Source organism: Rhopilema esculentum, chromosome 16 (genome assembly GCF_057945365.1).
Source record: "Rhopilema esculentum isolate cy_ngs chromosome 16, ASM5794536v1, whole genome shotgun sequence".
In the NCBI taxonomy this organism is placed as follows: Eukaryota; Metazoa; Cnidaria; class Scyphozoa; order Rhizostomeae; family Rhizostomatidae; genus Rhopilema; species Rhopilema esculentum.
In genome coordinates, this window is record NC_142830.1 from 1,661,085 (window position 1) to 1,686,744 (window position 25,660).

At 34.8% G+C, this 25,660-nt stretch overlaps 2 protein-coding genes and 2 non-coding genes across 4 annotated transcripts; 1 reads left to right on the forward strand and 3 right to left on the reverse strand.

The window, feature by feature from the left end:
* Window positions 1-78: 78 nt before the first annotated feature.
* On the reverse strand, window positions 79-17,807 carry LOC135682544 (methionine--tRNA ligase, cytoplasmic). The gene is made up of 30 exons (XM_065197478.2): window positions 17,507-17,807; window positions 17,282-17,316; window positions 16,354-16,412; window positions 15,727-15,796; window positions 15,186-15,311; window positions 14,694-14,760; window positions 14,059-14,174; window positions 13,489-13,564; window positions 12,718-12,746; window positions 12,301-12,401; window positions 11,532-11,648; window positions 11,134-11,209; window positions 10,616-10,743; window positions 9,304-9,393; window positions 8,911-8,962; window positions 8,344-8,403; window positions 6,981-7,055; window positions 6,621-6,666; window positions 5,883-6,039; window positions 5,477-5,540; window positions 5,189-5,306; window positions 4,728-4,861; window positions 4,272-4,351; window positions 3,933-4,064; window positions 3,375-3,479; window positions 2,335-2,446; window positions 2,082-2,153; window positions 1,439-1,525; window positions 925-1,029; window positions 79-356 (listed from the first exon to the last, which is right to left on the reverse strand). The coding sequence occupies exons 1-30, from the start codon at window positions 17,748-17,750 to the stop codon at window positions 189-191; spliced, it is 2,901 nt and encodes a 966-aa protein (XP_065053550.2). The 5' UTR covers window positions 17,751-17,807; the 3' UTR covers window positions 79-188.
* Trnaq-uug (transfer RNA glutamine (anticodon UUG)) lies at window positions 7,932-8,003 on the reverse strand. Its single transcript has one exon. It is a non-coding gene; the product is annotated as a tRNA-Gln (tRNA).
* On the reverse strand, window positions 8,006-8,087 carry Trnas-gcu (transfer RNA serine (anticodon GCU)). The gene has a single exon. It is a non-coding gene; the product is annotated as a tRNA-Ser (tRNA).
* Window positions 17,808-17,824: 17 nt separating the features above from the next.
* LOC135682550 (KAT8 regulatory NSL complex subunit 2) lies at window positions 17,825-25,643 on the forward strand. Its single transcript, XM_065197489.2, has 8 exons — window positions 17,825-17,938; window positions 18,754-19,004; window positions 19,321-19,526; window positions 20,359-20,491; window positions 21,347-21,528; window positions 22,411-22,632; window positions 24,039-24,228; window positions 24,882-25,643. The coding sequence occupies exons 2-8, from the start codon at window positions 18,754-18,756 to the stop codon at window positions 25,525-25,527; spliced, it is 1,830 nt and encodes a 609-aa protein (XP_065053561.2). The 5' UTR covers window positions 17,825-17,938; the 3' UTR covers window positions 25,528-25,643.
* Window positions 25,644-25,660: the final 17 nt, after the last annotated feature.

A 25,660-nucleotide genomic window follows, 5' to 3' on the forward strand; every position in this document is an offset into this window, starting at 1 on the left:
TATTGATCCAAACACTCAAAGTTTTCTTATCAGCTGCTCTAATACTCTGAGAATTGCCAGACACAAAACCTCAATCGGTAAATTTCGGCGTTTTAAACATTTCATGAATTCATAAATGACAGTTAATAGCATACAGCCAACTTTGGTCAAACTATGTATTATCTAATACGCTGTAATGATGCCTAACGCTATTTCTTCTTTGTCTTTTTCTTGCTTTTACCGCCTTTTGCTGCCTCATTTGGGTCTACGCCCTGAGCTAAAGCCAGCCTCTTCTTCAAGTCAAGAAGCTTTTCAACCTCCTTTGCAATCAAGTCTTTCTCTTCTTGCTCTTGCTTCACTTTGCGGACAATCGCCCCCTAAAAGCATTTAAAGTTAGCAATACCACGTTTATTCAGACTTTTGCTAACAACAGAAATTGCAAACAAACATCCTTGTTTTTCTACAAAGTGGAGGGTTATAAATATCTTCTCAAAGTTCTTTTAGAAGATTGATGGTAAATCAAGGTGGAAACATAAATTTTGAATCGGCCTTGCAATATTTGTTGAATCAAAACAACCCTTACTTTGAAACAAAATACGCCTCTGGTACAACAAAATTTAAAGTTACTAGAATGTTATGTCTCTACTTTTCCGTGCTATTTTCAAAGATATATTAACCAAAATCTAAAAAATTTTCAAGCCAGCAATTTTCAAGCCAGCACTGAAAACATTTCAGCCTTAACCATAATTGACAGGCTAGGTGTTATGAAAAAGTCGATTTGAAATGCCAATTCCATATGGCTCCGAGCCATACATGAACGACTTTCCAGACTTGGCATTTTAGAATCATCAACAACCAACAGCCATAAACACATAATTCCCAATGAATAAGCTTTCAGGAATCAAACTTGTGTTTTAGTAATCCTAAATAAAATTCTTAGCTGACCTGTTTGGCAACCTCTTCTTCAAGTTTCTGGATGTTCTCTTTGTCCTCGCCAGGGGCACTAGCTGCTGCTTTTAGCTTTTCTTTATTTTCATTTGCTTTCTTTTGCTACAAAATACAGAAATTACGTCATCGCCAACAAAAGAGAAGAAATGTATGATACATTGTCGTTCTTGTATTTCACATCATCAACGAAATTATTCCATAAATATTGCAATTATTAGAGAATTAGATCTGCGCAAATCATAGCAACCACTGATTGAGAACGATCAAGTGATTGCAAACATGCAACATGCTACCAGGTAATGTTTACCTGCAACTGTATCAGAGTCATTGCATATTGACGAGTGAAATTGCAAAGGAAAAATTATAAAAATGAAGTTCATAAGTAATATTAACTAAATTGTTCAACCCATTGATACTCCGTAATGCAAAAGCCACTAAAACTGGATTAGAAAAAGATTCTAAGCGAGCGACACAATAAGTGGAAGAAACACGAAGATGACAAAAGACTCACTGCTGTTGTTGGTTTTCCTTTACCGGCAAATTTTGCTTTCATCATTTCCCCGAAAGAAACGTCAATTTTCTGGAACAGTGGACTTGGCTGGAAAGGAATCCCCACTTTTGTCACAAATAAATTAAAAATTTGGTTACCATCATCAACATCTAAAAGGACCAAGGAGCACAGAAAACAAGGCGGCCACGCGGTCAATTGCCGTGAGGAAGGCCACTTTAAACAAATAATACTTAAGTACCACGCCCAGACAACACCCTGTTTTTATTGATTTTTCTTATGAAAGTTCTCAGAACTAAGTGGCATTGCCCGGAGGAAAGGTGGACACATTTCTGGATCCTGATAAAGTCATCAAAATAAAAAATACATTGGTGATAAAATTCTTAAAACAAGCTGAATTACGACACAATATGTGAACTTTATCGACATATAAACATATTTTAGCACTTAGATACAGAAAAAAGGTTCTCAAATTGCATCCTTTCGAAAAACATCTAACACAACTTCAACTTTATTCGATGCTACAAAAACACCAACAACTATTTCTCAACATCGAATATCAATTTTGCATAAATCATATACAGAAAATCTCAAAAAATCATAAATGCAAATTGGAATCAAATAGAAACGCATATTTAGTATTTACAATTCCAATTTTGTGTCCAGCTTCAAGCATGGGGACAAACGATTCAACCACGATCACGTGTTCTTTTGGCAGCTGAAAGGAATAATGAGACAGAATTAAGAATTTCATCAATGGGACAACTTTTCCAAACAAACATTATCAACTTCATAATTGGCACAAGAGGCTATCATGGATAACTTGGAGGTTTAAAAGCCTTGAACTGAATCCCAAAGCATGGCAGTTAGAAACACATGGTTTGTGAATGCAATAGTACCTGAGTCTGGGAGCATATCTCATCGCTTGTCATTGGCATGTATGGCTTCAAAAGCACACCAAGAAGAGCACCCAAATTGCAGGCCAGACTTATCACTGTGGCAGCACGAGCTCTGTATAGAGAAGCGACAATTATTTTTGTGCAACGCCATTGATTTTCTATTCTAGCACGACTATGCCGTTAATTCAACACCCCTTCTTAACATATATATGCAAAACAAGAAGCATCTAAGATCAACATTCCAAGATCAGAGACAAAAATTTCTTAAAGCTTGCACGAAAAATGCCAGAGAAAAAAGAGGGATGATTCCAGATAAAAATGGCTCAATCAGTGTCTAGAAACATGACAGTTCCGTGGCTACGAGCTGGAAGAAAGTCGTTTTGAGAGAAAACAATGCATACCTTTACAATAGTAGATAAAGTGCAAGGCAATTACCGCTTTGCCTGCATTTTTTTCCTGACAAAGCGCAATGGCCAAATCATAGATGATTTTACTTAAATTCCATTGGTAAGAAACATTTATTCAAAAGATACAAAAACAATCTTGAGGACGGCAAAAAGTGCGAAACTTTATCCGGAGAAAGGTTGAGACGTTTTCGGAACTCTGGGCTCAATATTTCTTATGAAAACAAAAAGTGCTTAGATAAAAACTACCAAAGTAGAAAAATCCACCCTAGCAAGGTTGCTACATCAAAGCATACCACATTGAGCTAACCACATCAAACTAGCCACATCAAGCTGACCACATCAAGCTTGCCATATCAAGTTTACCATATCAAGCGTACCACATCAAGTTTACCATATCAAGCGTACCACATCAAGCTTACCACATCAAGATTACCACATCAAGCTTACCACATCAAGCTTACCATATCAATTTACCACACCAAGTTTACCATACAAAGCTCGTCATATTAAGCTTGCAATATCAAGCTTACCGCGTAAAGCCTACCATCACATCAAGTTTTAAAATATCAAGCTTAGACTATCTAACTTGGAATGATTAGCTTACCAGATCAAATAATCAACGATCAAACTTACTTTTCTTGTTCATTTCCTTTTACTAAAACCCAGGGTTTTGCGGCCTGCATATACTGATTTCCAGTCTTTGAAATACTGAGAATGTGCCTCAGCCCATCTCTAAGTCTAAAAGGAATGCAAGCACCCTTTGGAATAATGCTAACAAGAGATTTTTTTATGCAGTTACAGTCGATGTCGTGCAATATGGCAGATTTTACCCTGACCCTTTGAGTATCAATCTAATCTTAATTGCTCTAGGGGCTATTTCAAACCTGTATAAATTGCACGACATTATAAATATAGAGTTGATACTCGAGGGCAGATAAAAATAAGCAAATTGAAAGATAGGCGCACTTGATTGGTCTTGTGTTGTCCAATCAGGGTCCGATAGCATCTGGCGTGGATTGATAATCATCGCGAGAAATGAAACACTGCCGTCTAGGCAATCATAGGTAATGTAAGCCAAAGGTTCTATAAAAAATGTTGTAAACAAACCTTTCAGATTATCGTGTCCGTATATTATATACATTGATAATGCAAAAAAAACAGCTACACCAAATGACAAACGTGATTACTCACTTTATTTTCTCTAAACAGTCAACGTAATTTTTCAAATCTCTATTGACTGACGCTAAAAATGCTTCGTCTTCTGCATTCAGGTTTATGGGTTGTATTGTGCTGTCAAAATAGTTCTTCAAAAACACCAGGGCCCTGAAAAATATACAAACTAGATGAAAAATCTGGACTACTGGAAAAAAAATGAAGACAAGGAAATACAAAAACGCGCTTTGCTGACAATGATCTGGTTACTGAAAATAACTGAAAAGAGCTGCAAAAGATATTCAAAAAGAAGTATGATCTGGACACCATACCTAATTCAAACTGAGACCTTGGTAAAGATTCAAAACAAAAATTCACCTGTTGATGAAATTACCAAGATTGTTGAGCAACTCTGAGTTGTTCCTTGTCACGAAATCTGCCCAACTGAACGCACTATCCTAGAGAACATAAATGCATTTGTAAGGTTCTTTAAACCCAAAAGTAGTTACGTATGTTTATTGTGGCAGTGTACCCAATAAGAGGAAAGATCAAATGCGTGCATATATGACACTGACATTTTCAGGTTTGAAAGAATAGTAATTGATTTTTGCAAGATTTTTAATTGAAATTTGAAAGGTTTTGGTAAAGTTTTCAACAATAATTAAACCATTCAACAGACACAAATCAAAATGTAAAAACAACGCTTAGAAGTTGAAATTGAAAGTGAAACTCGTATGAAGACATTATCAGGTTGTAATCAACATATCATAAAATGTTAGAAGAGGTTTCAGCATCTTAATGGTGGTCGCTTCTAAACAACTTTCCAAATAATACCTGGTTTTCTGGACGCAGCAACAAGAGATAAAATCTAAAAATATCTGCAGGAATTCCCGTTTCCTCAGCGTTATCACCAAAGACACCAACACCTCGGCTTTTGGAGAACTTGTCATCTTCATAATTCAAATATTCTAAAAAAGAATAAAAATAAATGATCAATAATTACCGGGCATTCAATGATATTAGTTATGAGTGATTGCCTGGAAAACAAAGAAAAGTTAATTGCTGCAATGACGAAAACAGAAGCTGAACGCATATGAGCAAAAACATTAAAAGTAGAAGAAAACGACTTGATAATGTCAAAAAAGAAGTATATCAGGATTTACAAAAAGTTTACATGAATAATTAGATTCACGAACATAAAAACAAAAATAATTCAAATAGCCTTTGTAAAATAATTCAAAGTTTTGGTATGGGAATATGGGTTTATTCTTGAGAGACAACTCAAATCAGTTTACCTGTGGCACTGATATCGTTCAATAGGGTGTAATTGTCATCGGCACCAAGGAGTGAGCATGGGAAGACGACAGTGTGAAATGGGACATTGTCTTTTGCCATGAATTGAATTAATCGTACCTGATAACGAAGAATTGTTTGAGAAGAAAGTGACGGCATATTGCTAGTGAATAAACGAGAATAGAATCTTTTGAAGGTATCTCTAGCTATTCATTTGCTGAGCATGGTAAACTGTATGCAAAAGATCAATTCAGAACTCAAAATTCAATCAAATATGGCTACATACAAACCTGTTCAGGGTTTTTCCACCATTTTTCCCAATGTTCTGTATAATTAGCAGTGATCGATAGATACCTGAAATCAAAACACACGGGGACGTAGCGGAGGTAAAATCACGTAGAGTGAAATTCATTATTCAAATGTAACTTAATAACCAGATATCTTTCAGAAATTTTTACAACATAGGCTCATCTACGTATTCAATACAGGAAAAGTGACTTTTAAACAGAATGACTATATTGAATCACTAGAGTCTCGTTATAAGTAAAATAATACTTTCAAGATCCATATAAACAAGATGATTGAAAATACAAACTCTAATTCAAATTTTCATTGGAGTAAATATTTTCCAGCTAATACAAGAATTATCTCGATAAGAAAAATATTACCACATAAAAAATTTTCTGTATAACATACCCAATTGGTGCATCAAACCAAACATAGAACACTTTGTCTTTAAAGCCCTCCATGGGAACAGCTGTGCCCCATTTCAAATCACGTGTGATGCAGCGAGGCTTTAATCCTTCATGTAACCATCCTTTGGTGATGTTTTTGGAATTAGCAGTCCAGTTACCTATACAAAACGTGGAACAAATATCACAAGACTTGGTAAATTCAAGCCAAATAAGCTTGCGTAACATTCAAGATGATACAAGGTCATTTAGTTACACTGGGTCATTAAGTTACACTGGTGTAGTTGCAGATTCCAAATAAATTGGCAAAACAAAAGGGGCCCCTAAGATATCCTAATATTCATGTTGTTATGATTTCGCTTTAGCTGACCTTGTTTTCAACAATTTTAAAACTTCTTCAACTGAAGCAAATAACTCAGCCCCCCTAGTTAGCGAAAAACGAAAAATCCAATATTTTTACACTTTGCTTCTTTGTTCAATATGCTATAAACCAATGAATGCGACTTTACTGCAGTCCGTAGATTGAGTCTAATTTCAATCTTACTTTTAAGGGTCCCAAGTGCTTTTGTTATTCCACAGTTCATTGCATTTAAGTATCACAGATGCCTTCATAAAAGGTGAATTTGTCATAGAAAGGCTACCATTTCATGGTTTTTCTAGCAGGGGGTAATCATAAATTTAATACCAACATTAAAGGTTGCTGTAATGAAACTTCAAGCACAAAGGCATGATCTTTACGTACCCTTCTCCATGGATTCATCTGACCACTGTCTTAGTTGAGGCTCAATCTATATAGACCGATTAATACCATTTAGACAGAAGTATAAAACAGACTTCGACCCTTACATACTCTCAATTGACTTAATTGACTTAATAAGCAAAATACTTTATCTTGCCCAATGAAAATTGCATAAATAAAAAAATATAACAAAATTAAAGCATCGTTTCATTATATTTCATTTCATTATTAATTACAAAGAGCACTAAAATTTGGGATATCTCTCAAATTCAAAGAGGAAAGGACAAAACCATTAGATTTACTGGTTTCTCTACAAAAGGACAGTTTTCAAATTAACGAAAATTTTTTACAAGGTCAAATTACCTTTGGCAAATCCAAGAAAATATGTTTGCTTGTTCTCACTTTTGGTGTTGTGCCGCACATCTTACATCTTGGTGACTGAAAATGGAGAAAGGAGTGTATGAAACTCTAGTCGATACAGAATAAACTACTTACACTCGTGTAATTGCAGATTCAAAAAAGTAGCACGCAAATATTACTTTACAAAAGGGACAGGATTATTTGAAAGTGTAGTATGAGAGTGCATAAAAGATTATATTGTAAACTATCATGATTTAATTACGTCGATACTTGTAAATTTTTTAAAGTTACAAAGGAATTTGCTAAGACACTCAGAAGATGATAACACGACTCAGGGACAAAATGAATCACCCGAACAAAACAGTCTGAGCAATGAAACATTCGGTAGAAAAAAAATGATAAATTCACATCATACAATTTACGGGGTGACAATTTTTTTATAAAAATCCATAAGGACCATAAAAACTATGTAAAATCTATTACTTTTAACTGTTAGTTAAAAATATCAATACAATAACCACTCAGTCTTAGCTTCTACTGCTCTTAGATGGACAAGTGCCCCTCTATAAAGTATAAACATTTTTATTTTTCTTACTGTTTCAAACAATAGTGCCCTCCGAATAATTCTACCCCTCCTAGAGCACAGTACTGATAATCAGGGAGGCTAAGGTGCTGTTTACAAATCTCAAAACATTGCAATTTTGTTTACTAAACAAAAATCCAATATCATTTCCTCTTTTTTCATGAATTCTATAATTTTCTTGTGAAAAAGAACATCTTCATGGTGATAATCCATCCGATAGAAATCATATTGAAATAAAAAATGACTGCAACAGAAAGCAGTAATCGGGTTGACAGAAAAGGTAAAAATGGAGCAACGTCTTCTTTAAATTTAATTTTCAACACAAATTAGAACCAAAAATATTTTATAAGAAAAAGAAAAATAAAAATATTAGGTCCCACCGAGATTTGAACTCGGATCGCTGGATTCAAAGTCCAGAGTGCTAACCATTACACCATGGGACCTCCGACGAGGATGGGATTCGAACCCACGCGGGCAGAGCCCAATGGATTAGCAGTCCATCGCCTTAACCACTCGGCCACCTCGTCGATGCACACAAGGAGGCAAGAACTAGAAGTGATCTCAGTAAGGAAGCAGTTGAAAGTATTGCAGTTTTACAAGGAAAATATTAAACGGAACTATTAAATTTAAATTTTAGAGGGATCGAAATCACTCTAAAATGCGTACAAATTCAGAAGATTGGGGTTATCGATGCTAGAAATTTAGCAACACTCAAAAGCCTTCTTTATCAACACAACGAGTGATGAACGTTCCTGGTCAGTAGCAAAAATGAATGATTTGTACCTTTAACTCTATAGCATTAATCAATTTGCCACATGCATCGCATTGATCTCCACGTGCATCCTAAAATAATAACTTCCATCTGAATATCTTGCAGTTGCATTTGATACGAGATGCCCCACTCCCATATAAAAAAACAATCCAAGGAACCATTATAAAATTGAACGAAGTAAAATTTACTAGGCAGCAAAAGTTGCCATTTCTTCCACAGATACCAAAGTTGCAAGGAATACCACTACAATTTTTGCCTGAGATTCTGTTAATTTTTTGTCCAAACAGGACCTTCGGCTACTCAATACTTTTAATCGAAACAAAATATTACTCAATGGGTTTACCTGATTGCGATAAAGTCATTCTAAACATTAAAAAAGAAGCATAAAACCAACAAAGGACATAGGTTTGGGGGAGGGGGTAGCTGGCGAAATGTACAAGGGGGCCCTCTAAATGAGACCGATCACCTGGATTGAATGGTTACCAAAAAGGCAATTTAGAATATTAGATACCAACAACGACTTTTGCAGATTTTCAAGAGTGTAATAAAATTACTTGAAGTTTGAAGTTAGAAGGTACCTCATAGCTGCAAAAGGGGCAAGTTCCTTCGACAAATCGATCAGCCAAAAATCTATAAAAAGATTTTAAGAAACGATCAGCTGAGAATTGTTACTCGTAGAGAAATGTATGATTTTCTAACATATTGCTTGAAATAATCAAAGATAAAAAACAGGTTTCTTTGTCATTTTTTGAGTAAAGTATTATGTTAATAGACCAGCTTTAAGGATCCGGCATAGGGTTAATATTAATGCACATCAAATACGTGTCTGCTTACTGTCAATTCTAATCAAAAATTGGAACAAGCTCTTCAGAACTATTGTGCCATGCATTTCAGCACAAGTGCGTCCAACACTGCAAAAGTTGATATATAAAATCCTTCCACTTCCCGATGCGATCTACCCTTCTACTCACCTACTACATTTGATGCACTGCAGCTGCTCAAGGGTGTCTTCAAGTAAAAATTTATTCTTCTCGATCTTCCAGAATATATCTTGGGCAATCCTTAAATAACATCAACAAAAACTCATTTACTAACATGTCTACCGTACGCGAATACTCCGAATAAAGCAAGAAATCAAGAAAATGGTTCTATAAATTCGAGGTTGATATAAACCAGACCCGATTCATTCGTTTGTAGTTTTCAGGATTACAAGCGGAGAAGAATCATTAAACCTTCTTCTTGAATCAGAGGAAGAACAGTCATTTTAGAGATTACTCAAGAGACACTAACTGAAAGTTTACCAACGTCATAGAAAATGCAATGGATTCGCTTTGTTTTATGTTTCTTAATAGGTGTATCGTACAATACCTCATTTTAAACGTGTGCTGATGAAACTTTTATGAATTGTTTCATTTTTGATAAAACTGTTTGAAAATATTTCGAGCAAAACTATTTCTTGCAGAGAGTATATATTTTTAGAGTATATTTATTTCCTAACTAAACATTTTAGATTACAATTCTGACTAACTATACTCTGACGGCGTAAAAAGGTTAAGTATGTCTTGATGTCGTAAAAAAGGTTAAGTAAGTATGCTTTTCACAAAGAAACTACAAAGTGCTATTCGTAAAATCTGAAGTTTTGCATAATCTTCGTAAAACTTGAAGGTTCGTAAAATCTGATGTTTTGCATAGTCTTCGTAAAATTTGAAGGTTCGTAAATTCTGATGTTTTGCAGCATAAAATTATTACTTTATTGAAATTTATCTTGTGATAAACAAAGCTTCAATAAGATACCATTTGAGCAAGAGCACACCTCGTTTGTATTAACAATACTTTTAATTATCAAAATCCTTATGGGCAAACTCCCAGTTGTGGTTGGGCAGGGGAAGAAACAATTTTTCAAAGCGTCAGTTCGTTCTTTGCTTATTTGCACCCCGTCATTAGTGGGGTTTCTGATGGGGTTACTATTAACCTAATTCTCTGGGGCATCAGCAGCACTTTTTCAACATCTAAATAAACCATAGTTTTAAGGGAGGTAATTAAAAAGTAAAAAATATTAAGCTGCCGAGAGATAGTAAAATCTGACTTGTTCATGTGCAAATGCAAAACAAAAGAAAAATGACAAATTCGAAAAACAAAGAAGGGCAGAATGTTATCTGGGTCTCCATTCCTAGATCCTCAATTCAACTATAAACAGTGTTTTAAAAAATAAACCTAGTTTCGAAACGAAAATTGGAAGATAAAAAGCGAGAAGGTAAGATGTTTAAGACAGTATTGCCATACTTGGTTTGTTCTTCTGTGGTTGTCCTTCCAAAACAATCGAATTCAATATTAAACCATTTGTATATATCTGCATGTATCTTGTGATATTTGTCGCAAATTTGCTGAGGCGTTAGTCCCTCTTCGATTGCCTAAGGAAGAGCAGAAACTTGGGCTTATTGAGATCGTACTCTAGTCTCTACTCTCTCACTATCAAAAAGGAAATGGTTTAGCCTGCTATGACGTACCAACCTAATTTTCTTTTTGTTGTTAACATTGAAACTTTTAACTACTAGGAAATATTTCCAATGGTAAGCAATAACATTGGACCAGACTTTTATATAGTTCTTTGTCGTCAAAATCCAAAGCTGTCAAAAAATCAGATGATTTATTTCTCGTAAATTGGAATAATTTTTGCTAGCCTGTCTCAAAACTTTTAGACAGTAAAATAACATATAACTTCATTGCATGGCAAGATATTATCATGGACTAATAACAATGTATTCGTGAAATGTAGTCAGGGATATAAATCGACTTATTACCTTTGTTTCGGTTGCTGTACCATATTCATCTGTTCCACAAATGTAAATGATGTTATAATTACGAAGACGACAAAATCTAGGACAAAAAAGTTTTCATGTAAAGCTACAGTTTGTTCTAAACCACACTATAAAAGTCCAATTCACTTGAACTGTATTCTATCTTTCCAAGAAAATTCATAGCTATTACCTAACGTCTCGTATCACAGAGGACAGGCAGACAAGAACCCAGGTATCCTGAAAATGCTTATTTTAATTTGCATAGAAATTTAGCAGTATCTAGGAATATAATTGTATAGAATGTCTGTTGAAAAAGAGCAGTTCACCATCATTGGTTAAGCCTATTAATAGAAGTGAAGCTAGCTAGTATTATGTCAGTTGATTCCTTTTAATACACTGACCTGGAATACACATCTCCGCTGAGGACACAACCAATGATGTTTCCAAGATGAGGCACATTGTTGACATATGGCAACGCACTTGTCACCAGCAGGTTCTTTTCGCCATCTCGTGGTAATCTACAAAGATAAAAAGCCGAATATAATCATTTTTAACAGTTGCCTAAGCTGTAATCCCTAAATTGATACATTCTTGATGAAAACGTACACTTGATATACGGAAATCCTAAGTGTCCATATAAACAAACAATATTAGGCATTCCCTTATGCATTCAATTTTTCGTTTCTTTTTGCCACCTTACATACGTCTATTATATTCTTTTAACTTTGATGAAAAATTCGTCGACCAGAGCGAAGCATTAGCTAAATGACTTTTCTAATCGTTAAAAATTTACTCGCATTTTTAAATTAACTTTTGCATATTAAAAATTTTTAGCACTAAAGGTAAATCAAGATATATATTTATTCATTCTTCTGCACTATTCTGCCTATAATCTTCCCTTCTTTTGCTGCCATATCTTGATCTGCTCACGTACAAAACAATAATCTATTCATACAAATTATCAAAGTGCTATTACCGTTATTGGGATGATTTCATAAAAACAATGACTAACATAGGCCAGAGGGATTTTCAACCAACTTAGAAATAAGTTTGTTTACTAAATTTGCGTACAGTGATTAAAAAAACCGAGAAACCCATGGTACGTAGAACGATATAGCAAATAATACTGGATAAACAGCGACAGATACCTTTAAATAGTCTTTTACTTACACAGGGGGATCATAAGTTCTTGGCTTGTGAATTCCTTTCCTTCCACCAAGCCAAGATGCCTTCGCAGCATCGATCTCTACTTGTGTTAGCCCCTCAGCATCCTGAAGTATAAAGGCAATATATATAATTTCTTAAGATTTTATAAAGACACCTTACATTTTTGGCCGATAGCCGAAGATAGTGTAAATATTTCTAGTAAACTTGTAGCGGGTATAGCATCAGCCAGTACCTAACTCCAGATAGGCCTGCGATGGACCAAATTGCAACATATTTGGATAGCGCAGTAGCCAAGATGAATAACAGTAAATTTAGCATAAGCAAACACGGTCATTGATAACGTATCTCATTGAAAAATCTTTGAGTATTGTTTCAGCATGCGTAGTAGTACAAAATAATAAATGTTGTGTACAGACAAACCTCTTTACCAGGGGTATCTGCGGCTGCAACTAAAATAACAAAGATAACAAAGTTAAACTTGTTGTACAGGAAAAATAAATAAATATGTTGGAAAACGAACAAGTTTACGAAAAGGTCAGTTCGGCACAAGAGGCAGCCCAAAACAGAGGAAGAATCTAAAAATAAATTTGACTTCAATTTTTCGACACAAATCAAAACCCTTTACTCATTTAAGCTTTTTAACAAATGCTGAAGTCTAATGAAAACATAGCTTCATGATTATTATTATCATTCTTCTAAGATTAAAGCCACTTATATGTTATTGTAACTTTGAGTCAAGAGTTTAGAGTAATTGTTACTAGCGATAGTAAGCCTTTGGGAATTGTTTTCAAGTTATGATTATAAACTTTAAGTTTGAAAAGTAAAAGAAGATAAAAATGCTTTGAAAAAAGCATACTTCTTTAAACGTACATATTTGATTCTTTTTTCTGAAACGTCAGAGTACTGATAAAAATTCTTACTTAAATCAACATTTTTGCTCAATATTATGACTTTTTTTACTCGAGTGTCAGACGAAAAGTTTAATTAAAATTTAAAATATTTCCTCTCTCAAAGCCATTTTTAAATCCAGTACCGCCAAAAATTGTTTAAAGCAAAATGAAAAAACTTTAAGAATGGTTCAAACATACATAGAGGGGCATGGCTCAAACAGCACAAACATTAGAATTTGATTAGTACTGTGGCTCATCAGCGGCCATTTTGAAAATAAAATGAGCTGCGGGTGCTACTTACCAGTCTGTCTCTCTCCACCTTTGACACCTGTACTCTTAGCACAGATAGGGGACAAAACATATCCTTGCAACGAATCCTTAGACGAAAAAAACAGGATTTCTTTTAATATGCTACACAATATTTTCAATAGAGAAGACAATCAATAAAGGTAAATAAAATAATTGATATTCCTGTGTGAGGTTGTTATTACTGACAAGTCACTAGAAATGTGTTTAATCCTAGCAGCTAGCAAGGAATGACTTCTTCTGTAATGGCACAAAGGTCATACATGTTTTGGCTGGTTTAACTGAGGTTTCGGAATAAATTCAACAAGATAAGAAATCAAAGGTTTTCTAATGCCAACCTACAAAGCCTCAATTTTCTTAACTGTGGATGTTAGGAAAAGATGCTTGCAACTCTTTTTTGATATCATGTTATAAATTCAAAAAACGTTAATTTAAAACAATTCCCATATAAAATTATCTTTTCTCCATATGCTAGCACTCCACCATGCACAGATGATAATGTTTCTTTGTAAAAATGTAGTGATAAGACGTATTACAAGAAAACAACAAACAATTAGAAGCTCACCCTAAAAGACAAGTTTCCTTTGCCCTTTGTCACATCTGAAACAGCTTTAACAAAAGTCTCTTCTGTGGACAATCTTTGAAACCATGACTCTAAAGAGCTGTAGTTGGAAACTGCATCTACAATCAGCAAAAACATGCATATTTTTTAAAGCTACAGACTAACAGTTAAGAAATGTTTAGCTTGTTAACTACCCAGAAAATGAGTGTGGACTATCAGTATACTTTTAACTGCAACATGTTGAAATTGATAATAAGGGACAAACGATCACAACAAAACGTGAACATAACTACAAGAAATTTCCAATTAGCTAATTCATAGACAGGTTACAAAAATCTAGTTGAGCATGGACCCAGGGGTGGACACTTGGTCAAATATTGGAAGGGGGCAAGCCTATTGTTTTAATAAGATGACGTGACATTTCCAATTGTTTTAGAACACAAGACCATTGTCCTCTAAAGTATTGCCCTTGCCCCCCAAGTGTCCGCCACTGCATGGACCCAAATTTCAGATATTGAATGCATCTTCTAATGCAGTAATAGCATGTTAGCATTTAGCGAATTCTTTCAAAAAAGAATTGTAAAGAATACCAAAGCTTCCCCTGACTATAAAGAAATGAGAATGCAAGACCCTTTTACCTTGGTTTCCATGTAGAACACCAAATAGAGATCCCCAAACAACAATATCAGCAACCGAAAGAGTGTCCTGTGCAAAAAATGGCACCTCTTCAGTCACAGCAACTTTATGGCTTTAACAAATCTTACTGTGTAGTTGTACCGACAATATCATGTTGAAAAAGAATATGTTCTGGCATAATATTAAACCAAAAGAAATATGAATTTAGTAAAGAACATACAGAGAAGCTAAAAACATTGATGGGCTTTCAATGGAGTCTTTTCAAAGAAAAGATTAAAAGATCGGGAAGAAAATGTGACAACAAAGTTGAGAAGGAAAGAAACTTGCAACAAGAAAACAAAGATGAAAAACAGGAAAATAATAAAATAAGAAACAAAGAAAACAAAAAGGAACAAAAGAAAACAACAAAATATAAACAACAAAGTAGGAAAGGCAAAAAAGAGAAGTCAAGGAATCATGATTACTAATGAAATGAAAATCTCTGATTTTCATACTCCCAAAAGATATTTTTTCTGCCCAATATTTCCATTGAGAGTTTTCATTGCATCAAATAGACTTCCCGAAATCTTTGCTTCTTTTGCACCACTTGCTTGTCCAATAAGAAAAGGTAATGTTGCTGGCTATAATGAGAACAAACATACAAGTTTGCTTGAGACAATGACAAAGCAGCCAGGAGAATTGAAAAAATGGCAAAGCAGCCAGGATATGACACCAAAAATAGTGGTACTCAAAGTCAGAATTCAGATAATATTATTCTAGAGAAACATAACACAGCAGCAGAGTGTCATATTGATACTTACCTAGCAACATCTTAGAGGGTTTTTCAAAGTCAGGCAATAACATTTAAACCTTAAACATTAGAAAATACAAGAGAATAAAATGTGTAAATGAAAAAAAAACATGTTCCATAACTTTTGCAAAAATACCACGCAGCCAACATTAAACAGTCAAATAACATGGCTGTATGTTTCTGACAAGGACTATACTTTTGAATAGCTTATTCATGCAAACTGACTACAAGAAGGGATACAATACCTGTAATGAAACAGCATCCCATTCAATCCATTGATCAGCCTCGGCATCTACACAACATCCCATGATATAGCTAGAAACATAACATTGATTAACCGCCAAAGTACAAAAAATTCAGTGAAAATAAAAAAGCTAGTTGAAATGACTTGGTAACCACCCCTTTGACCTGTACTTCTGCTTTTGACAAGGCACATGCAGGGTTATTCAAATTCATGAAACTTGATCAAAATTTTTACCACAGACACAAAATATGAGAGATGTTACCCTAGAAGAAATATGTTCATTATTATACATTTTGGAGAATCAACATCATATAAAACACATCCTGTAAAATCCAGCAATCTGTATAAGCAACCAAGTTATGTTATACATGGTTTAACATAACAGTGTGTTTGCAGCATGAACGGCAAAAAACATGATTAGTAATTGAAATGTAACAGTAAATTTAATGATGCAAAGTCATCATTGATAAATGGCCTAGCACATATTGCTAGCTTTAAACTACCTAAAAAAAGAACTAAACATCATGGAACAACACAACGTAATAATTTTCTTGTAAAACACAATCATAGCATTCAAATGAAATTTCAATATAGATTTGAGATGAAAAAACAAGCAGAGATAGAATACCTGCACATAGCATTTGGACTAACAAGGTATTGGCCATCATTTAGTTCAAGAATTGGTAACTAGAAAGAATCAGGTTATATTTAACTAGACCTGATAATTACAATAACTTTAAGAGGAGGAGGTATATCCTGTCAACTGGTTGTATTTTATATCATTAAATTATATGGTACTTTATCAATTTACCAGCAGGTAGAGTTATAAAAGCTTTTAGTTAACATTGTAAATGTGTCATTCTTCCAACTAAAATGAATGTAAAGGAAGAGTAATAATCCATAGCAGTAACATATGAATTTGAAATAGAAATTCATAAGAAGCATATAAGATTGTTTTCTAGGATCATATAAGAATAATAAGGCATTCTGTCATTGATTCTTATTACTGAAAGCTATTATCAAACTTCTGCCTCAAAATTTAATTTAATCAAAGAATCTGACATGCAGATGAAAGTATATATTGGTTATCTTTACAAGTGTTTGCTTAAAACATAAAGCTAATCCAATGAGTAATTCTCTATTGTGAGCTATAATAAAAAATGCCAGTTAACTATATTTCATTCAATGTAGCGAATCCCGAAGATATTGGCAGTGGAGTTACATTACTTGGTGTGGCATTGGTGTGAGGTAAGCACCTGCTGGCATTTGATGTGTGTAAACTGTAACTTTTGTTAAGTGGCCTAATTGTGCAGGACAAAGCTATTTTGTGATTGTTTGTGCATACTTTACATGATCCCATGTAAATGGGTAAATAAATTGCCTTAGAAATATGGGCTGGGGGGGAGGGGGTTGGTCAGTGTAATGAATGCATATTGATCTTGGCATACACATTGCCTTTCCTTGGCATATCTTTCGAGTGACTTTTACGGGCTGTTATATTTCAGACATCTCCAGTAAGCAAAAGGTAACATAAATCAAGGCAACAGATTATATACCTGAAACTGTCTGACAGCAGCAGGCTTCTTGAAAGCTAAAAACAAACGGAAATCAGACAGGTGGATTATTATATGCATAGTAGAGATTCACGCGACCTGGACTGGTGGTACAACTAGTCTACTTCGCAGAGATCTTTAATACTTATATAGCTAACACGAGTAAACCAGACTTATAATATCAAGTTATAATATGCTAAAAAAGTCATAATATAAAATACTGCTTACTTTTCTTGTCGACAACTTTAATTTCTACGTCTGCCTTGGCAACATTGCTGGCCAGTAAAACTTTTAAGGTGAAGGGATTCCCTTCATCTGTAAACAGCTTCATTGTTCTTTCTCGCGCTGCATATGATGAATTCTGAATAGTTCTGTGCCTGAGAGATAGTCTTGTACTTTTGCACAATACTGCAAGACCTAGATGACTTGATCTAAACCTTGTAAACAGCACTGATCGGAGAACTTGAAACATAAATGTTCCCTCACGTTGACCTTAGGCCACCCTCAACTCATGCAAGCCTCCTAATCGAACAACTGCCTCGTATGCAGGACATTCGGCCTAAGATTTTGCCTTGAGTGGTTAGGAGTTTCAACCTTCACAAAGTATTTTCAAGTTGCGTTTACACAAAGTATCGAGAGCTATCAGGACATTTGACAAAGGTAATGTACTTTGAAAGAAATCTTGTTAAGCTGCAGCCAAACATAACAGTGATATAATGTGTTAGAAGGAAAAACCGCAAGATGCGCCGGATTCTGTGAATCTTGCGATGAGTTTAAATACAAAGATAAAGTTCAGGAACAAAGCAAAACGGCGACGAGAATCCAATGAGAGAAATTTACAAAATAAATTGAATATAACGAATACTATATTTCGCCCTGGCATACAGGGCTTCATCAGAGTGAACTTTGAAAATTTCTTAATAAAAGTGATAAACAGCATGAAGCAAATGTTACCACAAAATGTTTTTAGAGAAATGCATCACTTACTGTGAAAATTGATGGTGCAGCTTTTTGTTGCATTAATTAATGCATTAATGCAATGCTTTCTTGTTGAGCTGTCTGATCAAAATAGATCACAAAATGCAAGTTTATGATATGAATTCAAATCAAGAAATTTGAAAATAAGCTTCATTAAGAGAACTATAGAAGAAATGAATGATTAAATATTCTTCTGAGAAGTTTGCCTTGCAATATTACCTCTCCATTTAATAGAGGAAAGGGTAAGTCTAGGTTCATGGTTTTTACCACCATATGCCAGTGTGGAATCCATGTAGCTTACGCCAGAGATACCAACTTCTCGTTGTCTTTCTATTATTTATTGGTGTATGTCGGGCCTGAGCTTTGCATGGATTCCACCCTGGACCGTATGCTGTGAATTGTTTGACACAGTTGCTTAATTACATGTAATTATGTCACCTCTTAAAGATATTTGATGCCTTAAAATTCAATATATTCTAAGTCTTACTTTTTAACAGATGGATGTGACAAATGAACCTGAAACCCAAGGTTTCAAAGAAGTAAAGAAGAAATCAAACCCTGTTGACCCTAGTATTCAGTGCTTGTATTCAAGAAAGGTATGCAAAAGGAAAAGGCTGAGAGGATTTGACTTCTGCCACAAGCATATTCTTGAGGACAAAAATAGCCCATTTCAGCAATGCAGCTTTATAATAAAGTCAACAGAAGAGAGATGTGTAAATCCAGCACCCAAAGCTGAGAATAAAAAGACGTAAGATTTTTATTACACTAAATAGAGCTAGAAATCTCTTCCTGCCTCTCAAGTTTGTAAATTTGCTAAAAAAATCCTGAAAAGTAACAATTTATTAACATACCTTTATTCGAAAAGAGAGGCCACAATTGGAGTAACTAAAATTGTTTTAATCCAAAGAGATCAATTGTCTTTTTGAATAGTTTTGGAGAGCAATCTGCAGCTCTGCTCAAGTATTTAAGGTGAACCGGAAGGAGAGAAAGAGCTATGGCTCTCCTCAAATGCTCATTCGTGTTTTTTTTATGACAAAGGACAAAATGTATTTTTCCTTTTGAAGGTTTTGTTTAATTCACACAAGAGACCCAAAGTTAAAAAAGGCACATGATGAAATAATGAGGAGAAATTTGAAGCGCAAGTTGGACCAGAAAAAAGCTACAGCAGAAGCTAAAAGGTTTGCAACTCAGAGCTCCTCATCTGTGAGCACCCAGAATTATGGTGCAGAATCAAAGAATTTCAGAGATCCAGAGACAGATCAACTTTCAGGTGATAAATATTTTTTAGGTGATAAATATTTGTGCATGTCAAGGATGCCATGCACAATTTTATCTTGTCTCAACAATGCAAAATGAGATAATCTGTAAAAATTTAAGTAAGAACTGACATCCTTTTGTGAGCTTAGGAAGCTTCTTTAAGATTCCAGTTTCTCAAGCACCCCTGGTTTTTATCTCATTGACAGTCTGGACTTTTATTTATGTCATCAATGCACAAGCCATTGTGTGCAAATTCACAGAATCTCCTTTTTTAACTCCTGAAAAGAAGAGCCTGTCATCATTGCAACTTTTTGATGATCTATCTTGAACCTTCTGTGTCTATGTGCAATGTTTTTCTCAAAAATCGAAAGGCTTTTTGCGGTAGCCCAATGTAATATGGAACCAACAGTGACTTGTATATCCATAAAACATTTTAGAAAATACTTATTCTAGTGCTTGTGTACCAAGAACAGCTTGTTGCATTATGTTTTCCATTGAAAACATGCATATTTTAATCGAAAATCTATTTAACAACTTGTTATACCGCTTTTCAGAAGTCAAAATTGTGTTTAAATCTTTCAAAAACTGTTCCAATTTTTGCATGGCATTGGAAATAATGAACTTTTATATTGTTGTGTCAGGTGTTCTTTAAGCCTTCTGTATACCTTGTGTAGCCTTTTTCTTTGAAATTCAAAATGCTTTCAGTGGTGACACTATGTAATACTGAACCATGCATAAATGGCAAATAAAGGTAGCCTATTTGTATTCAAAATTTCTTTGTTCTTATATCAAGTGTGCAATCGTGCAGCATATTAGCTTCCATTTGCTCATTTTTGTGAATTCAGGACTGGAAATGCGAGAAACAGATGGGATCTATGCACTCGAGGATAATGGCAAAGCGCGATATGATGTTGCTTGGTTTGGTGAGAATGACAGTGATGCAGAGTCTGTAGACAGTGAGGAAGAAGATCCTTTACGGTACATTAAGTTTAATCTGAAATGATTTGTGGAATGGCTTGAAAAAGCACAAAATACATTAAATTTACATTTATTTTCACTTTTTCATGCCATTTGGAAATTTTCTAGCACAAAGCCTTACTTAGATATTTTGCTATCTTGTTCCTCAACACTAGCTACACCAGGGCTATCACTATTTGAGCGTGAGGGGTGAGTCATCAAGTTTTCAAGTATGCAAATAGTGGATGAGACACCCATTTTATCTGCAAATATGACCTGAAATACCGCCTTGAGTGTGAGTGCTATCGGTGGCCCTGAACTGCACTACCAAGTTTATCCCAACAACATACATAAGAAACTAGAAGATATTGCTTTTGTTTGTGAAAACCTTTATGGCAACATCCAATACAGTGACATCAAAATAAGGATGCCTTTTTCATAGTGAATATGTGTTGTGGCATCAAAATTTAATATGCTGTTAAGGCCATATAAAAATCATCAACTACACATTATATATGTATAACATATTATATATATATATATATATATGTATATGTTATAATAAATGTCATGAGTGTAATAAATGCTATGCAAAGTAAAACTAACATATAAAATGATATCGATGTCAATTTATGATGAATTTTTGCACAAAATGCATTAATGGTTTCCTGGTCTAATGGTTACTTATCACAGATATGACATTATTAAGTTCAATTTCTAGATTAGATTCATTTATAAACTGTAAGTGTCTTGGGCTTGTTCATCTGGTTGAAATTTGTTAGGAAAGAAACTTTCATTCAAAGTTTGTTGTAAAGTTTCAACAGCAACGCTGTCAATATGTAGAATTTTCTTTTTGGATTGTTTTATTTTCCAAAGGCATGCCGGTGTTTGGACTTTGGAAGAAGCTCTACGGATGTGTAGAGACAAAATGATTCGTAAGCGAAGCTTGTATTTGGAGCAGTATAAGCGGCTGCATATTCTATTGAAAGAAAGGCGGCGACGCTATTTAATGCGAATGGCTGCATCATCATACCAAGCCGATGCAAGCAACAGTGAAGGTATGAATCCACAATGTATGCCAATCAGTAGCATTTTTTAAGCATGTGTGCCTTTTTTCTCCATTCTGCATTTGGTAGCAGCCCAGGTAACAAAGTAACGATTCTACCTCTAAACAAACGTTTTCAGACAAACTCATAACCACATTCCAAGTAGCATGTAGCTTAGCATCCTTTCGTTATTTTGAATTAAGAATTTATTTGTTTCACTTGCAAGGATACAATCATTGATATAGAAGGGTATTCTAGTTCTCAGCGATATTTCTCCAATTTTACATTTAGGTTTCTATAATAGCTTGCTTCTTTCATTGCGAATGATGAAGTTCCTTATGTATTATTGAATTCATAGAAAATACTGTTATTCACTAAGACCCAATCGGCTGGCGATAAAAAGAGAGATGAATGGTGCTTGATGTATTCGGAGTTGATATAGGAAATAGGGACTGTGATAAGGCCCTAGGATGGTGTATTGTGTTCTGTTTGCTTTCACATCTTTTTATTTAGATAAGGCGTACTATTTGTTTGATTTTTACCAGAGTTAAGTGACAAGATATCAAAATATGTTTTCTGCCAGGTGAATGCTGTGTATCGGCAAAGCAAACAATATAAAAAGTACTCGAGGGCCTGCAAGCAATGAATTTGAACAATTGTTTTCTGCTGGAGTTTTAAAGATAAATAATTGATTAATCCTTTGCTGATGTGGGCTGGGTAAAGAGAACATGCTTTCTGTGTATGTAGCTGTAACAGCTACCTAACTTTCACTGGCGCGAAAGCATTTCATTTTATATTATATTCTTGCTGTTGTTTGTAAATGGAAAAACCCTACCCTCCTTAACCTAAGGATAAGAAAAAGGAACATACATTTTTCATTTCTTTCTCGTGAAGATAACCCAAGTGAAGAAAAACTGTCTCTGTCAGAGGAAAGAGCCCTGCGGTTGTATCAACATACAAATGGCACAGAACTGTTGCTTGAAAGACAAGCTAAAGAAAAACGATCTCGTGCAACACCTGGTTTGAAAATAATACCACAAAACCGCTGTCACCATATGGCTAATTCAGAAAGATGTCAACATAAGATCCTTCCATTTTCAAAGTTTTGCTTTCAACGTATCCTCTTCAAATCAAATTTCATATTAATTATTTATTTTAGGGTTTTAGTTGACATCCTCTAGAAACTTCCAAGCAGATGTCTCTAGAATTTATGCCAAGAGATGAATTCGCTTGTTGCGTTTTGGAATTCCCAGTTGAAACCTTCATGTCCAGGTCAGCCAATGATGCTTGTGAATCAGCTTTTTTCAATTTATGCAAAACAAATCCCTCTTGGAAGAGCTTTTCTGATGTTTTATCAGGTGACCAGCACGTCACTAGATGTTTGTGTTTCAAAGCTTTGCTATATGCTTAATTCAAACGGTAGCTGTGCTAATTTTTGTCATAGCAATGTGTCGTTTGCCTACCTACTTATTAAAAATCCTTGCCCAATTTTCACACTAAAAATTTGCAGCCAAAAGCACCTAGGTGATGTTGTAGTTTGGCTCTTCAAAGATTAATTATTAAAACTTCATATCTTGTCAATGAAATATCATGTATTTGATGTAATGCTTTCACGAAAAGGAATATTCAGTTTTTTTGGATAACAATATCATGGGAAAATAGGTTAATGGGATGTTTTCCGATATATTTCTGTCCTCTGAGTAAAGTCGATTCCGTCTTTTGCTGCAACCTAGACTTTTCCAAAGTCTCTATTTTGTTAAATCCGTAAGGCATTCGCACTACTGCGAGGGCATATTTAAACTGCGGAGGAGACAATCCTCGCAGTAGTACGAATGTCCTACAGATTAAAAAATAGACTTAGGGAAAGTCTAGCTGCAACCCAACCCCGAGAATTCTTTCTCTGCTTTGTCGTCACCAGAGCAGAAAAGACTGTCCAAAGCTCAAGAGCTAATTTTCTCTACATATCTAACTAGTCTTTTTATTTCTGCTAAATTCTCAAAATTGATCGCAAATTCACCTCTATAAGATTCGAAAATGATGGCTAATAAATTGCATTTGTGTGTATTTGTGTGTACCATATTTAGAGTTGACCTTTTGTATTTTGTATTGTCACGCTGTTATTAGTCCCTATTGTAATTTAATCAGTTCACGAGTAAGCAAGCTACAGTTCAGTGGTGTGTGAACTCCCTCTCCCTCAGAATATTACACTAATTTAGGAATTTACATTAAACAATTAATGCACCTTCTCTTTGCTCATAAAAACCAAAAATGCAAACTCCATTAGTAATCCCAAAGCCACTTCCAAATTATATTGCCCCATAAAATTTTAATGCAAGGATATAATTGAATTCAATGCTAAGGAACCCTGACTCGTCAACAGACTATCATTTTGCGCCGCTTTTCCTTCTAGTTTAAAATTATTTACATTATCTTTACAATGAATCCTCGCATTATTCTATCGCCAAATTTTCATATCAACAATTATACAAGAAATGTTTTGATCTCGATTTAACTTGGAACAGATATATGTTTTGATCCAGATCAACGATTATACAAGAAATGTACATTTGAAACAGCTGCCTCAAGCTCAGCCTGCGCAGTGCCAGTGCCTCAGACGTTCAGAAGCACGACTTGCAACCTCCATGCCGACATTCTTCCTCGGTTTTCTTCAGAATCATTGACCAATATCATCAATCCATGTCCCAATCGAAGGTAAATAATTATGAAGTACGCCAGCTTGACTAACGAATGAGTTATGCGGTTGTTGTGCAAGTTTAGTGGCTATAAAATGTAAAAATTTAAAGTGGTTTTCATCTGAATGAAGCTGTAAGTTGTTCCTTTTTCAGAGTACGTTTTAAGCTTTGGTTGTTCCAAATCGGCAATAAAACATTTGAGTTACATAGCTTCGGCTGAGGAAAGCGCCTGCAATCCAGGCTATGCAAAGATATTTAAACGGATTTGCCATGTTAACGTGTAAAGGAATTGCAGTTGAAATAATAATGTAATGAAAAAATAATAAATAAACTTTAATAAAAATTCATAGCTTTAGGCTATAGTTGTTGTAAATATTACGAAAAGGAAAGAGTAAAAAATGTAGATAAATTCTCAGTATTTACGTTCTTGAATTTACGTAACCAGGTGGTTATTGCGTGGTTACTCCTATTCGTCACTATGCCCTGAAAATCTATATTTCTACGTATTTCGGAGCTCGAGTAAGGCCTTACTCGCTATTTATCTACTTTCAAACCTTGCAAAGTCTGAAAATTTTCAATATATATTATTCAATGTAACAAATAAGGCCTTACTAAGTATTGGCTTTCGAAAATACCTTAGAGTGTTGATGAAAATCGCCTTTTCCAACATAGTGAAAACAGTGAAGAGAACGAAGAAGAAAAAGACGAAGAGGCGTCTAAAGAGAATGTGGAATGCCCAGGTGAGAGTGAAGGTAGAAAAGCTGAAACTGATAACAAAAATACTGGACTGGAGGATAACTCTTTCAATGAAAATGGTGAAGGAACTGTTTGTGGCTTCTCTAATGACCGACGCGACTTGCAAACAATGAATAAAAACAATAAAGAAACTCCTATGGAGGTTGACATCAATGAAGGAACGAAGGATGGTCTCGAAAAGTCAGGAAGTAAAGATTCGAGTGCGATTTCGGATAAAGTTTTGAAGGGAGAGCAGGAGAAAAACAATGGTACCGCAGAGAGCAAGGACGGGAGGGGGAGAGACGAGGATTTTGAAACTGGAGTTTCTGGTAAGGACGCAAAACTCCCAAAAAATGAAAACCTGCCAAGCGATTTGCTCGTTACTGGAGACTCGAAGACAAAGGGTGAGACTAGTAAAGAATCACAGAATCTAGAAGCAGGAAGTTATTCGCAGGCACCTGCTGGGTGCCTTAAGGAAGATGAGGAAAAACGAGAGATAAAAGAAGAAGGCAAAAGTACACTTGATGTTTATAGTGACAGTCCTAAATCAAAGGCATTTGACACAAGTCAGCATAAAGAGTAAATCATGAAGTGACATGTTTATTGTCAGTTTAGCTATAAATTAGTCATGGTATTGTGAATTAAATATAATGTTTTGATATGTCGATCTCTTCTTACTATTTCTGAAAATGTCTATAATGCTGTGTTTCATTTCC

Excerpts from the sequence above, each read along its gene's own strand:
- LOC135682544 (XM_065197478.2), bottom strand. The coding sequence starts at position 17,750 with ATGTTTCAAGTTCTCCGATCAGTGCTGTTTACAAGGTTTAGATCAAGT. Across the intron at positions 15,312-15,726 it reads GGGATGCTGTTTCATTACAG|CCAGCAACATTACCTTTTCT; the intron begins GTATTGTATCCC and ends TTCTCATTATAG. Across the intron at positions 8,404-8,910 it reads GCCCCTTTTGCAGCTATGAG|GATGCACGTGGAGATCAATG; the intron begins GTACCTTCTAAC and ends TTATTATTTTAG.
- LOC135682550 (XM_065197489.2), top strand. The coding sequence starts at position 18,754 with ATGGATGTGACAAATGAACCTGAAACCCAAGGTTTCAAAGAAGTAAAG. Across the intron at positions 19,527-20,358 it reads AGAGACAGATCAACTTTCAG|GACTGGAAATGCGAGAAACA; the intron begins GTGATAAATATT and ends TTGTGAATTCAG. Across the intron at positions 21,529-22,410 it reads CGATGCAAGCAACAGTGAAG|ATAACCCAAGTGAAGAAAAA; the intron begins GTATGAATCCAC and ends TTTCTCGTGAAG.